Source organism: Acanthisitta chloris, unplaced genomic scaffold (genome assembly GCF_000695815.1).
Source record: "Acanthisitta chloris isolate BGI_N310 unplaced genomic scaffold, ASM69581v1 scaffold35, whole genome shotgun sequence".
In the NCBI taxonomy this organism is placed as follows: Eukaryota; Metazoa; Chordata; class Aves; order Passeriformes; family Acanthisittidae; genus Acanthisitta; species Acanthisitta chloris.
This window is the reverse complement of record NW_008675140.1, coordinates 49,401-62,953: the sequence shown is the minus strand read 5'-3', so window position 1 is coordinate 62,953 and position 13,553 is coordinate 49,401. Positions and strand designations below refer to the sequence as shown.

The 13,553-nt window shown below is 40.8% G+C and overlaps 1 protein-coding gene across 1 annotated transcript in view; it reads right to left on the bottom strand.

Annotated features, from left to right (window-relative positions):
* The window catches only part of CLASP1 (cytoplasmic linker associated protein 1), a gene marked incomplete at its 5' end in the record, with an annotated part of 124,107 nt that overhangs the window by 62,909 nt on the left and 47,645 nt on the right, over positions 1-13,553 (bottom strand). Inside the window, 4 exons of the mRNA XM_009075580.1 lie at positions 1,643-1,669; positions 3,144-3,251; positions 12,056-12,226; positions 13,404-13,453. Of these exons, the coding sequence (XP_009073828.1) occupies positions 1,643-1,669; positions 3,144-3,251; positions 12,056-12,226; positions 13,404-13,453 (356 nt within the window). The remainder of the gene's footprint in view (positions 1-1,642; positions 1,670-3,143; positions 3,252-12,055; positions 12,227-13,403; positions 13,454-13,553) is intronic.

Below are 13,553 nucleotides of genomic sequence, written 5' to 3'. Positions count from 1 at the left end.
CAGCAAAACTGGAACACAATCAGGTATATCTAAGAATTTGATGCAAATCACTCAGAAAACTAATGGAAGTGTTCCCTGTGGACTTTCAAGGAAGACCAAGGAAAGCTGATGGAGAATGAACACTGACACCAGCAATCCTGCCTTCTATGAACTACACCACCCACTGGGGATCAAGTCCAAAGCAGACACTGCCTTGTATGAACACCCCAGCTGGCTTTATGAGGGCTTGCAGAGGTGCTGGGGCAGCCTTGCTGCAGCAGCATGGAATTCATCACAGGCTGCTTCATCTCCTCACAAAACAACACAAACTGCCCTGTGTGGAGAGTTGTGCTGCAGTGTCCCAGCTTCTGGCACAGGGCACCTGCTGCAAAGCAGCTCAAGCACCTGCATGCTACACTGCAGTGGTGGCATTACTTTCCTACAATAATTCAGTGAAGGAAAATTTTTTTAAAAACAACGAAAATATGAAAACCCCACCACATCTGAACAGATCAGCACAAGAAAGGGTAAACCATGTGAGCCTGTGACATTTGTACAGATGCTGATTTACTTAGGTCTGGTTGGATAAACCTAAGCTATTTAGTTATTTTTCAGATGAAGACAATTTTTAGCAAGTTGAATAGTTGGCCTGCTTTATTTTTCCTTCTCTGTTGAATAGTCCATGGCAAGTTTACATTTCTTCTAAGCCATGTTGTCTGCAAGACAGTCTTCTACCCAAGATTTATTTACATATTTACATTCCAGATGCAGCAGATATTTCTATTGAAACATTCTTGCTGTCTAACTCAATGACATAACTCTTTATTCTTTGCAGTGTGTCTTCATTTGGTAAGCCGTTTGAAAATTAATTAATGCTAGCTTATAGGTAATCATAAAGAACTGTGAGAGTAAGAGATTCATTACTTTTTTTTATTTTGCTTCTTCAGTCCTGAAAATCTACTGTTACCATTACCATTCCTGACTTTCAATTTACTTGCTAAAGCAGCCAGGAAAAGTATGTTTGAAAAGGCTATAAGACCACGCTCAGGCAAGTTCACATTTTGAATCAATATTCATGTTGGTTTCTTTCTGAAAAGTATCTCACAAAAATTTCATTTCCAGATACTATTACAACTAGCAACAGTTAAAGACGACTCTTCTGTCTTTATGTAAAAGAGACACAACTCTGCTAGTGTCATGGACAATACCATAACACATATGTTTTAACTTACTTGTCCCCTCCAATTTCTTGACCAAAGCCATTCTGAATACACTCAAATACTGTATGCGGTGCTGGCTCCATTCTCCCCACCCCAAAGTGACAGATGCCAGTCTTACACACAGCACCACAACCTAGAAGCCAAGACTCCTCTCAGTTACACTGATGTCAGCAGAGTTACACTGAAGTAACTGGAAGAAGGACTTAGCACCTGAGGTTTAAGCTGCAGCGATGAGCCAACTTCAACGTGCAGAATGTACACTTACCATGTCTGACTACTGGGAAAAAGCAAAATCACCTGCCACACACATTTGGATTTAGGACTTGAAGAAAATGCTTTTTAAGTCTCACAGTTAGCACAGAACGAGGGAAGCTAAAAGCTTAGCAGTTAAAAAATGTGAAGGAAATAACATGAGAAAGCAAGAAAGGGAAAACGTTTCTTACCACCAGCAGGATTAGCTGATCTGGATCCTTGATTATGAGGGCAGACCAAGGGACAGGCAAAAAGTGGATTAAAAGACAGCAAGACAATACAGCGTTCAGCATGCGGTTTATGCTATACACAATACAGACAGATTTATTTACAAACATGTCACTCCTAAAGCCTCTGCAGAATGCAGTGAGTTATTGTGCAGATACAACTCAATTTCCCAAGGCTGATCAGTTTCTTAGCAAAATGTCAATCCAGACCCAAGTTCTGCTCTAAATTACACCCCAGCCCAGTCTGCACCAGGGTTATCCACTTTGGTGCTGTGACCATATTGCACTTGAATTCATAAATCATTTCATGCAATGGCTGGCTTAAGGATAAAAATCACATCTGGTTGGGCTAGGCTGGAAACAGGATTCAGCAAACTAAAGGCAGCAGGTTCAGATATGACCATTCTAAATCTTCATAAGCCACTCTATAAAAATTCAAGTCCATCATCTTTGAAACCTTTGGGTATTTAACTATTTCAACACTCCTGAGACTTGTCTCATCTGGTCTGACCATTTTTCACCAAACTAAGGTTAGGAAACAAAGGTCACTTCTGGCTTTGGGCCATTTTTAGGTCCAAATCAATTAGATCAATTTAGATCACCATACCAAAGCCCAAATATATCTTCATGACCTCAATGTAAAGATTTCCATTTAGCCCCATCCTCAATATCCTACTTCTTTCTTCAGCTCTCCCAGCCTAACACAAGGCTATAAACTGCTTCTTCATCCCTCTAGCATGACAGAGCAAAGCAATGAGAGAATGAACAGAGAAGGGCTTTTAAATAGGGATACAAAGCAAGACAAGTCCTCAGAACAGACAGGTCCTTCCTCAAACCCCATCTCCTCTTACCCACAAGGTTGAACATCCTCAAAACAGGGAGCGGCTTTCTCCCTTCCCCCAATTCCTTCTAAAGCTTGAGTGACAAAATTCTGCTTGGATACACATGACAAATATGCAGCAGCACTGTATGTGTTGCTCCTCGGGGAAAACCCTGCCTTGCCAGGAAGCCAGAGAGCACAGATGTGTCATGTGAATCAGAAAGCAGAACTCTTTTCCCTCTATCTACACAAAATAGGTAATGTCCTATTTTAAACTGATGCCAGATCCCATTAATTTTAGACGGCTCACATGTCACACATACAGAAATACAGTCACATAAGCAGGAGAAGCTTGGCAGGGCAAGAGCCCAAGACAGCAGCCAGCTACAGACACAGGGGGTGTCTCAGCAGGACGCAGTGCAAGTTATTTAGTCCTACACATCACAGCGACATGAAATTCTGCTGCATGACTGGTAAATCTGGGGCCCTGTTTGTCAGAGGAGCACACACTGGCTAGGTGGGGACCTGTTTTATTATATGTTACTATCAGAAGTGAGCCCAATTCTCAGCTGATGCTACTGCAATTCAAGAGAAACACATTAATTACTATTTTTTCTGCTCCCCCAGGAATAAAACAGTTCTTACGCTGGGACTGGGAAACTACTTTGGCCCGGCTGCGGCCTCGAGTATCAGCAGGCGTTGAGGTGACACTTGTGGCACTGCCAGAGCTCTGTCTCCTTGTACGAATCCGACCTGGAGGAATGCAAAGACAATCAGACTGTTAGTAAGTTTCTTACAAAGGCAGCAGCAGTGTCTAAGACGCTATACACACAGTTATCCAGGGTACCACAGAATTTCACAGGGAGAGGCAACACCTTTTATTAGGCTGGCTGAGACACAGGGGAGGGAGTGGAAACAGCCACAGTCCACGAGTCCAAAAGCTTCTTTGCTTTCTGCAATGCTATCAGCCAGTTTAATTAAAAAAATATTACCTCTCTCTAGCCTTTGCTTCTGTTCTATAGTAGCTTCTTTACAAAGGATCAACAGCAAAATATTTCAGTGTCCTAAATGCAGCTTCCTATATCAAATTATTACTTTCTGACAAGATGATCACCCTCTCAGAGACAGGTGTGACAGATGCCCTCCCAAACTCCATCGCTGGGATTTCCAACTAGCTGCTTGGTGCTTTATATCCTGCTCCACCTGCACAGGCTGGCACGCACTCCTGCAACAGTCTGTCAACGCAGCCTGACCACGCTTTTATTTCAGGCTCATTGAATTCTCCCTGCTGTTTACAGATCCCTCATATTTAACCAGAGATCAGGGTAACTTTACTTGTAATAGAGAGTCCCATTTAGCACAATCAGTGTTGTGGAAAAATGATTCTGTGTGCCTTCTCTTTATTTAAACAGACAATGGATATAAAGTCTCAAAGTGTTCTTGGTCCTTGTTTTGTCCTTTCCTCTTGAAAAAGCCAGACATTTGAGCTAGGAAAGCTCACAGGGTCATCAGTTCATCCCCTTCCTGAGGCAGAGCTGTTTCCTACAGAATGTTCTTTCCAGTGCTAAGCTTCAATTATCTGTCTCTAGTTAATGGGAAAGAAATGATAATTAAGAGTAACACAAAGAAAGTCTCCATAAGTACTTTTCAAAGCGTTAGTTCTCAGCCAAATCTGAAGCTGTTTCTCAGGACTCATGCCAGAGCTATCCTGCATTCAGAGGATGACTTGAAGTTTCAGGCACAATAATAAAAGGGGAAAAAAACCACAATAGGTAAGAGTCTAGACAACTGCACCCACCAGTTGTAGATATTAATCTCCTGCCCTTTGTCTCCACCATAAGCATACAGAGAAATATGAACAAGGAGGCACACACTTCCCACCCCAAAAAATCCACTTCACATAATGTACACATGCAGGACAAGACAATGGCAAAAGCAGCCCAGGCTGAACGATTGGAACTATGTTCTTCTCTGAGCTCTCAAAATATTCATAACATGGTCTGCAAGTTTCTGCTAGATACCAAGTGACAAGGAGATGTTTAACTTTGAGAAGAAAGCCTAAACTTGCTTGCAAGGGTAAAAGCCTACAAGACAGCTCTAATTCAAACCTCTCCACCAGCATCTCGTTTTAGAACAGCCGAGTAGGCAAAATATAGGTGTGTACAATCAAGCAATTGTTTATAGAAGAGACAAAGAAGAAATCATTAACATAAAACCGGGAAAACACAAATGAAACTTTTTAACCACTGGCTCAACTAAACAAGCTCTGAGCACATCACGTGGGTCCAACAGTCATGAAACTAGTTGCTGAGGTCTGCTTACCATGAGCAAGACTGCAGATCATCTCTGCTCTAAGACATTCTTGCCCCTTACAAACAGTCAGCAGAGAACTCTAGAGGCAGCTCTAGAGTTCTCTGCTAGCCCACTCCTATCCTGTGCAAGTTTGGCACAGGCACAGCTACACACAGATGAGCAGAGTCACTCCAGGACTTGCTAACAAGGTCTGCACCCCAAACCCCACTGCAGGCTTCAAGGCAGGTGTGCATGGGGAAGGAGGAAGACAGATGTCACACTCTTGGCAGAAGCCTCAAGGCTTCCCTTAATTTCTCACACCAGGAGGACATCATAGTAAGACAAGAAGTTAAACTGACCAGCCTTAGGAACCAGTAACAGAATTCATTCACATCCTTCCAGAATGCCAACAGGAGGCCTTGGCATTTCAGGAAATCCTAGAAGGTAAATTCAAGCTGAAATTCAACATTACACATAGTAACAGACAGAACTGGAAGACATGTTTAATGATGTGTATGGGCCAAGAATGGGTGAGGAGGGACTAATGTCTTCTCCTCCTCTTACGCACAAGCCACTTAAGATTCTCAGAATTTTCTGGATTTTTCTGCATCTACAACATCCTTTTTTTTCCCCCCTCTAACAGTAGGTCACTAAGGAGGAGAAAACTGGGACAATATGTAGTGACTCTTACACCTTAAGAAATGCAAAGCCTAAAATTATACATAAAAAGAAACCGAGATTAGCTTCCAATATCAATTCTAGAGGCTTTAAAAAAGAAAACTGAACTAAAGGGTCAAACTTAATTAACATGTGATTATCAGCATGATTAGAAACAAAGAGCTCCGTTCTATTTTGAAACCCCAGAGAGTTAGTAGACAGATTCCTACCACCTTCAGCAGTTTCTGAATGAATAAATGCCCAGGAACAAAATCCTGCTTCCATTTGGACTGGTAGATTAGCACACTGATTTTGGCCTAATGGGTGTGAGAGAGAACAATGTGGGAGGAGGAGTTGCTCTTCCAAGGCAGGAACAGAGTCCCAACGCTGATACTCATTTTCTCATCCTTTTAAAAAGGCCAAGAGGCATCTGAACTAACACTGCACTGGACTTGCATTGTGGAAATGGATTTTTAATATATATTATATCTAGCACAGCATGTATATGCAGTAGTTAATCTATACCATACAAATGTGTCCGCTACATTCCCCTAAGAATTTCATTTGCAAACAAGAGTCTGCATTCACATCCAACAGCTATTTGCACATGGGACTATGTGCGTGGCTTTATCTCTAGCACTCTAACCCAGACACAAAAACTAATTTCAAGCAGGACTGGAAATAACATATCAGATAAGTTATTTAGACTTTTTTGGTTGCTAAATTCAAACACCTCCCCTCCCAAAACTTCATTGCTTTCAAGTGGCTTTGTCTCCATATCTAGCTCAAACTGGAGATGTAGCAATCCATATTTCATAATCCTTATTTTTCTGCTGCTTCTAAAAGCATTACTGCATCCTGACAATGGCAGCACAGCAAAGGAACAGATAAAGACTGCCCCAACTAGTTTCCAAAAACCATAAAAGTATTTCCATAAAAAACCCTTGATCTAAATTTGACATGTGACACATCACTGTTGGTACAGAAAGGATTTTGAAAGACTCCATATAAATGCTTTGTGTTAAGAAACCATTTGTGCATTTTTAGGAGGTTTTGGTTTTAGTTTTTAAAGTTACTGCCATTTTTACAACAATGGTTCAGAATCAAGCCTGAAATGTCTAACAAATGTTTAAACCCGGGAAGGTTGTTTTGTTGGTTTTTTAAAAAGGAACAAGTGAAGGAAGATTCTATGATAACATTTGTGTGTTACAAGAGGCTTCACCTGGCAGCATTGCTCTGAGCTCCTCTGGTGGGCACTGCAGCAGAACAGATGTAGGCTCTGTGACACTTGATCTGTGTATTACACTGAAGAAAACTGTTTTCAAATAGTCTAGAAATGGTATATAACATTTCCATAACTCTGTTTAATCAATTCCATGCTATGAATAGTGATATTTACTATCACACAAGTTGTATACAGAAGCACTGGAACGGTGCTGGTCTCTCCATGGATCAGTTTAACACATTTAGGTTACCCAGCACTGTTTTTCTGTCCCACTTGGAGAAAAACATTGCTGAAAGAGCCTCTAGGACCCCCTAGCTGTATCACTGCTAAATGCCACATGGACATCTGAGACACAAACAGATCAATTAAAACCATGCTTTACACATAAATCTGTAAACAACTTTTTACAACCACCATTGGAATGGTTTCCATGCATACTTAGCACTTGTCCAACATTACACTCATGTAAGACCTGACTCTGCACCATAATTTTCCCTGAGAAGCACTCCAACCTTACTGTAAACCAACAGGCTATGCTGCTCCTGGGTCTTGCACAAGAACTCCCTCCAAAGCAGAGGGCTAAGTGAACGACACTCACTCCACTTTGCCTTACACCAACAAACACAGGCAAATGAACTCAGCACTTGCAAAGGGGTGGACTAAGAGAAGAAAGAAACCTACTGCCTGAGCAGCTCCACTTAAAATAGTAGAGGCAGTCATCACTTTGAATCCACCCTTGCCCTTAAGGACAAGGGAGAGCTTTAAGGCAGAAAAGAAAACAGGAATGAAAATTTCTTTGAACTTGTGTTAGTCCCAAAGTCTTCGGTAATGCACTCAAGGTGTCCAACTGAGTCTTTATTATCTGAAAACTAATGAACTATATTTTATTGCCTTTCTGGTGAATAGCAAAAACTATTAAAAATTGTGCCACTGAGTCTGAAAACTGCTGATTTTCTTTTAAACTTGACAGTTTCAGGACAAACCAGCATTTATGTTTCCCCCTTTGGGGAAAGGTTTGTCCAAAGGGCTTGACTTTACACTCACTTTGAAAAAAAGCAGCCAGGTAACAGAAACACTCTGAACCATTATTCTGAACTGAAAATCAGCATTTTGCACTCTTTTTAAATACTCCTTGAAAAGCCATTTCACGATAAAACAAGCAGAAATTTTTCTAAGGTTTTATTTTAATTAGGTACAACACACATGACACAAGTGCTAGCACTAGTTGTGTGAGCTTACAAGTTTTCTGCGTGCAAAGCCCTTAATGAAGTACAAGAGATCCCCCTACATGAAGGGTCTGGGCAATTGAGGCTTAACTGTGCACTGCATGACGACCTACAAAGTGGGTCTTATAGTATATATAGGTGTACAGACTCATGCTACTTTTCCATAAGGAAGTGCATTTCAACAGTATTTGCCAATTGGGATGTCACTACTAAGAACCAAAGGACTGATACTTGGCTCATAACTTGTATTCTGGCCACTGGCATAGCCTACTCTATCTTGCTCCTGGTTTGAGTTACCTGGCTCCAAATCAAACCACTGAGGAGAAGTGAGGGCAAAGCAGATGGGATCTGCCAAGTCCACACAATGCTGGCTCCCAGCTGAGGGGAAGGTGCACAACTTTTGCACTGTAGCTACAGAAAGCTATGATGGGAACCAGACTGCAGATTTAATGTCAAGCTGAACCACATAAAAAAACCAAGGGGATTTTCACTCAAATTACTTACTGGTGACCTGCAAAAAAACCCCAAACAAACCACAGGGGCATGAGTGTAAATGGCATCTCTGCTTTACGTTCTGTTTCCTCCTGTATTTCCAGAGCAAGGGGATATTTTTCTCTTCCCTGCCCCCTTAATTTTTACACTTGCGTCAAGAATATAAAGTTTAGCCTTCCCTGTGGCTCTTGAATAATTCTGCAAGATCAGAGAGTTGGCAGAAGACCTTTCTTAGCCTTCATCACTCAGTGTAGGACACACTGAATCCTGAATAAAGTTTATTTTTCCCTGAACTATCTCAAAGGAAAACAAAGGTGAAGAGTTTCAAACAGTGATTAAAGCAATCTTTCAATTACACTGGCTATAGTGTACTGTGTTGTTATAATTCTCCCTGATTCTTGCTCTCCCAAAAAGAGAATCCTACGGCAAAAAGATGACATGACATTTGGTATTTGTCACCAAGGGGATGGCAAATTCCATTTCTAAAAGTTCATCTCAATCTTGCCTGCCCCGAGCAACTTGCTGGTTTCTATTACAGATTTTTACCAAATCCAATCTGCTTCTAATGTAACTGAATTGAAAACAATAACCAAATAAAAAAACACCCTTTTGCGTTACGGCAATAAAGCATTTAATAAACTAAAAATAAAGGTATTCCACAGGAGAGCTGTTGTAACAGACCTTCACAAACATTATTCCAGCCAAGGGAAGGACTGAGAGCTTCATAGGGTATTTCATAAAACAACATTAAACCTTCAGCATTTCAAAGCTAGGCCAAAAATAGGAAAGTTTGAGAACTGGGAAGAAAGGATGAAGAGAAAAGGCTCAACAATTAACAACAAGAAACAGCTCAGTATCACAACTTGGAATTTTCATCTAATTCATTACCTATTTAGAAATAGAGGTGTTTAGGCCAACTTCATATTCCTTATCACTGACAGATCACAAAGCACAAACACTTGCCTGGGACACAGAGCCAGTTAATTTCTCAACGCCAAGTACCATTTCAAATAATGGCAGAGACCTTTCCCTCTAAATAATGAATCAATGCATCAGCAATAGTAAGGAAAATAACACACATCACAACAGCACAGTGGCACTTCTCAGACCACCACATCCAAATACAAGCAGCCATCAAGGATACGAGCACAGTCCCACAAGACAGTAATAGATCCCTTGAAAAGAGACTTGCATTGGGGAAAAAAGGGTTTGTTGGGGGGTGTGGTGTCTTCATTCTGTGTTTTCAAGTCCTGTCTACCTTAGAAAAAGCCATTTCCCAGTGATCTTTTTTGCTTGAGAAGTAAGAAATAAAGAATAAGTTTTGACAATGAGCCAGAGAAACAGACTGGGATGCTTCCCAAACTAGCAGGCTCAGTGTTCTAGTTTAAAAAAAAGCCTTTCCTCCAACTTGTCTTCAATGTAAGCCATCTTACTCAGTTCACAACAAAAAGAGCGCTCAGGTTTAAAGAGGTTGACTACATATTCCTTCCCTAGAGATCATTGTTTACTGTCCTCATTTTTCTGCCATGTGATCATCTCACTCAATTCTCTCACTGCCCAGTCTCTTCCCGAAAGCATTTGGCAGTTGTGACCTGAGCTTTGGATGGAAAAACACAGCAAACCCTTACACTTCAAGGAACAAGAAATCACAAGCCTTGTGCTGGGGTTTTTTTTGTTGGTTTTTTTTTTTTGTTTGTTTTAGTCTGTTCACAGGTCACCTTCAACCAAAAGCAGTGCTTTTAATATGGAAACCCACATTCAACTTTGTGATCAGAAGTCATAAAAGCAGACCAGTGCTTATTAGCAGGGAGGAGCTCAAAGAGAAAGTGAAGAATACCCCATGGCATCAAAATGAGCAGGACAACCATGCAACACTTCATGCAGGTCACCAGTGAACATGGATGAGAACCAGATAACACTTTGAGAACAGAGACCAGGTAGGGTAGTACGACTGTGGACACACCTCAGTTACACAGAGAAACTGCTTACCCTCAGTTTTACTGGTAGTACCATCTTTAGGCAAATTAAAGAAAAATAAGGAAAGGGTTAATAGGGAAAAATCAGTAATATCAACAGAAGTGGGCACTATGTATTAGCTACATAAATAGGCAAAAAAATTAACACAATTAAAGAAATGAGAAAAGTTTGACCGAGAGCAAATCAAACCTTGATGTATCTGAAGAAAACACTTGCAGGTTTTCCCTCCTGCAATAACCAACCTTCGCCAAACTCCATTTTCGTTGCTTGCCTCACCATTTCTCTCATGGGAATGTGCAGGTCATAAAGGTCCCTACTAGCTCAAAAGGAAGTAGGCATAGTTGTATCACTTAATTTGCTGCTTTTCTCCTACAGCCTGGTTTAAGAACAAGATTAACACTATTCAGTCTCAGCTTCAAGGACAAAGTCAGCTTTAAGTAGATACTTCCTCCCTCTTCTGTTCTTCCTTGTGACATAAGAGTGTTTGAAGCAGTTTAGCCACTGAAGTCAGTATGCAGCACAACTCCAATGGCTGCATCTATGAGCCCGAAAGAAGGTTATTATGGGATCAACCTCACACTCTGTACTGTTTCCACTGCAATGTACCTACATCAACGCTCACCCCTTGAACCAAGTATGAACAATTTCAATCAGAATAAGAATTCGACTTCAGAACTGAATACAACCAACACATCTAAACCAAGGTAAAACATTTCAGATATGAAAGAAACCTGTCTCAAAAAGGAATCTATAGAAACCATCCCTACATAATTCACCAAGTGTATTTTATCAGGTTGAAGACCAAATGCCCTACACTAAGGAGAAGAAACTTCTCAACTGACTCTGTGAAGATAATCTATACAGCTTAAATCAAGACCACGGATACCTGATTTTCCTCCCTCTTGTAAAGGTAAATCGATGACAAGTCTGGGATTAGATTAGTATGAAACCAGTAGAATGAGAAACTAGCTCAGGTGATCAGCTCTGCTTATAACCAAGTTGAAGCTCAGCAAATGTGGTGTCACTGCTTTGCACTTCCTCCTCCAGGATTCCTTCAACAGCATCTCCAGGAGAGAAAGATCCAATGCAAAGTTTGTTGTAAGAAACCTTAAGGCACCTGAAGGTGATATAGGATGCTCTGAGAGAATAATGTGACACATGGCTATAATCCAAAGAGTCAGCATAAGGAATTTATACCCTGTCCGGTGAAACGGTGAGGCCAACTTCCTCTTTGCTTCTAGATCTTTCTCTTTGGTGAAACAGAAAGTGATCAAACTCAACTAAGATGCACTATTCAAAGCATAAAACAATTAATGGAAAACCAGATTCAGGAAAGGAGGGAAGGAAAAGAAGGAAAAGAGACAGGGGGACATGTCAAAAGGAATGGAGCAGTTATTTTTCTCAGCAATGTCCCAGAACCGTAGTAAGTTCTGCTTTCCCCCAGAAGGAAGAATGAGACACAGACTGTTATTATACAATTCAAAACCTAAGAAGTTGCTTCAAGTTAGTTCTGTTGTCATTTTTTTTCCTTAATTCCAAAGGGCAAGAGATCACACACTGATCCTGGAGAGCTGGTAACTATCTCAGAGGCATGTCCTTCTAGTTAGACTTCAATATTCCCCTAAAACTGTGAGGCACTTTCTGCTACTAAAGAAAGCTAACTGCAAGTGTAGAACGTGTAGATTTACCTAGTGATGCGTATGACCCTGGGGGCAAGGCTGCAGCAGAACTGAAGGGGGTGGATGCTCCAGAAGACGTCACTTTTGACTTGGCACTAGCTGCTGCATTCACATCGACGTCACTGCGGGATCGCTGCAGAGATCCTGGTGTTGACACAGATTTTGTACTTACTGTAGATGCTGCAGATGGGAGTGGGAGATCCAGAATAAAGAAGATTAATTTTTTTGAGCTGTGTGCTTCAAAGAGCCTGACAAGCAGTTTAAAGTACTATTTTTAACACTCCCTGCTGGCATTGAAATATCTCAACTAAGAATGCTTTATCAGGGCAATGTGGGCTTCCCCACACTGCCTGCAAAGATATTTCATCTATCTCTAAGAACTTTATCGGACATCAACCTAAATGATAAGATCAAAAAGGCTGTCAGGCCTGTAAAAAGAAATTTCTAACAGAATCTAGATGGGAAAGTTCAACCACAGTACCCATCACAGGCTTCTGAGTTGCTGGCCAAAACAGACCTGCAGGTCCTTTAGTCCAGGTTCTAATAATTTTCTTCCCAACACCTCATCTTCTCATGAGGACTGTTGTTCCCATCACTTGTTGATGCTCACTCTCTAAAGCATGAAGCTTGACTATTCAGCTGCAAGCAAACATGCATTTGTGTGCACAATCAAGTAGGTTACACAACAGTATCTCCTTGAACCAAAGGTCTCAGTATGGTGTACTGTATAGACAAACCAGCCAGAACCCGATCTTAGTCAGGTGTAGAAGGCAGCTTATCTTCTACCAACAACGTTTTGTCTGTTACATTTTGTTTAAAATGTATTATTTAGATGATTGTATGCATTTACTTAGGACAGAAAAGCTGTACCTAAGTATTCCATCTGACAGTAAAAACAGATTAGCAATGAGATGGAATTTAACACCGTAGGACTTTGAGCAGACACCTCCAGTAAGTGCTGAAAACCAGAGAATAAATGATAGCAAATTGTAAAACTGAAGGCACCATCAGATTACATGGCTGTATGTCTTAGCATCAGCAGTAGTTTATTCCAGCTATTAAAGACAGCTAAACATATCTTTGCTACAATTTTCAAGGCTTTTTAGGCTTTCCTTCAGGTGCATGCAATTACAGATTTACTGATTTTTAAAAGCATTATTTTATTCGCAGCTGATGCACAGAATGTGGTGCAAAACCCAAAACTAATTAAAAATTTTGCATACTAAGCTGCCATTTTAGAGAGCAGTAAAAAGTGATCAAAGTTGTTGCTTGCATATCACAATGTCTGATATTCTCATTCTAGTCCATTACACTTCCTCAGCAACACCTGAGCACATTTTTCAGCTCCTGTTCTCACCTCTAGATGTAGTACTTCCAGTAGGACTTCTTTTGGCAGACAGTGGACGGCTGGAAGTTAATAAAAATATTTATTAAAACAAAACCAGTATTTCATATCATCAGTGGCAATACTACTCTCTTCCCTCAGTACACAACTGAGTTAACAGAA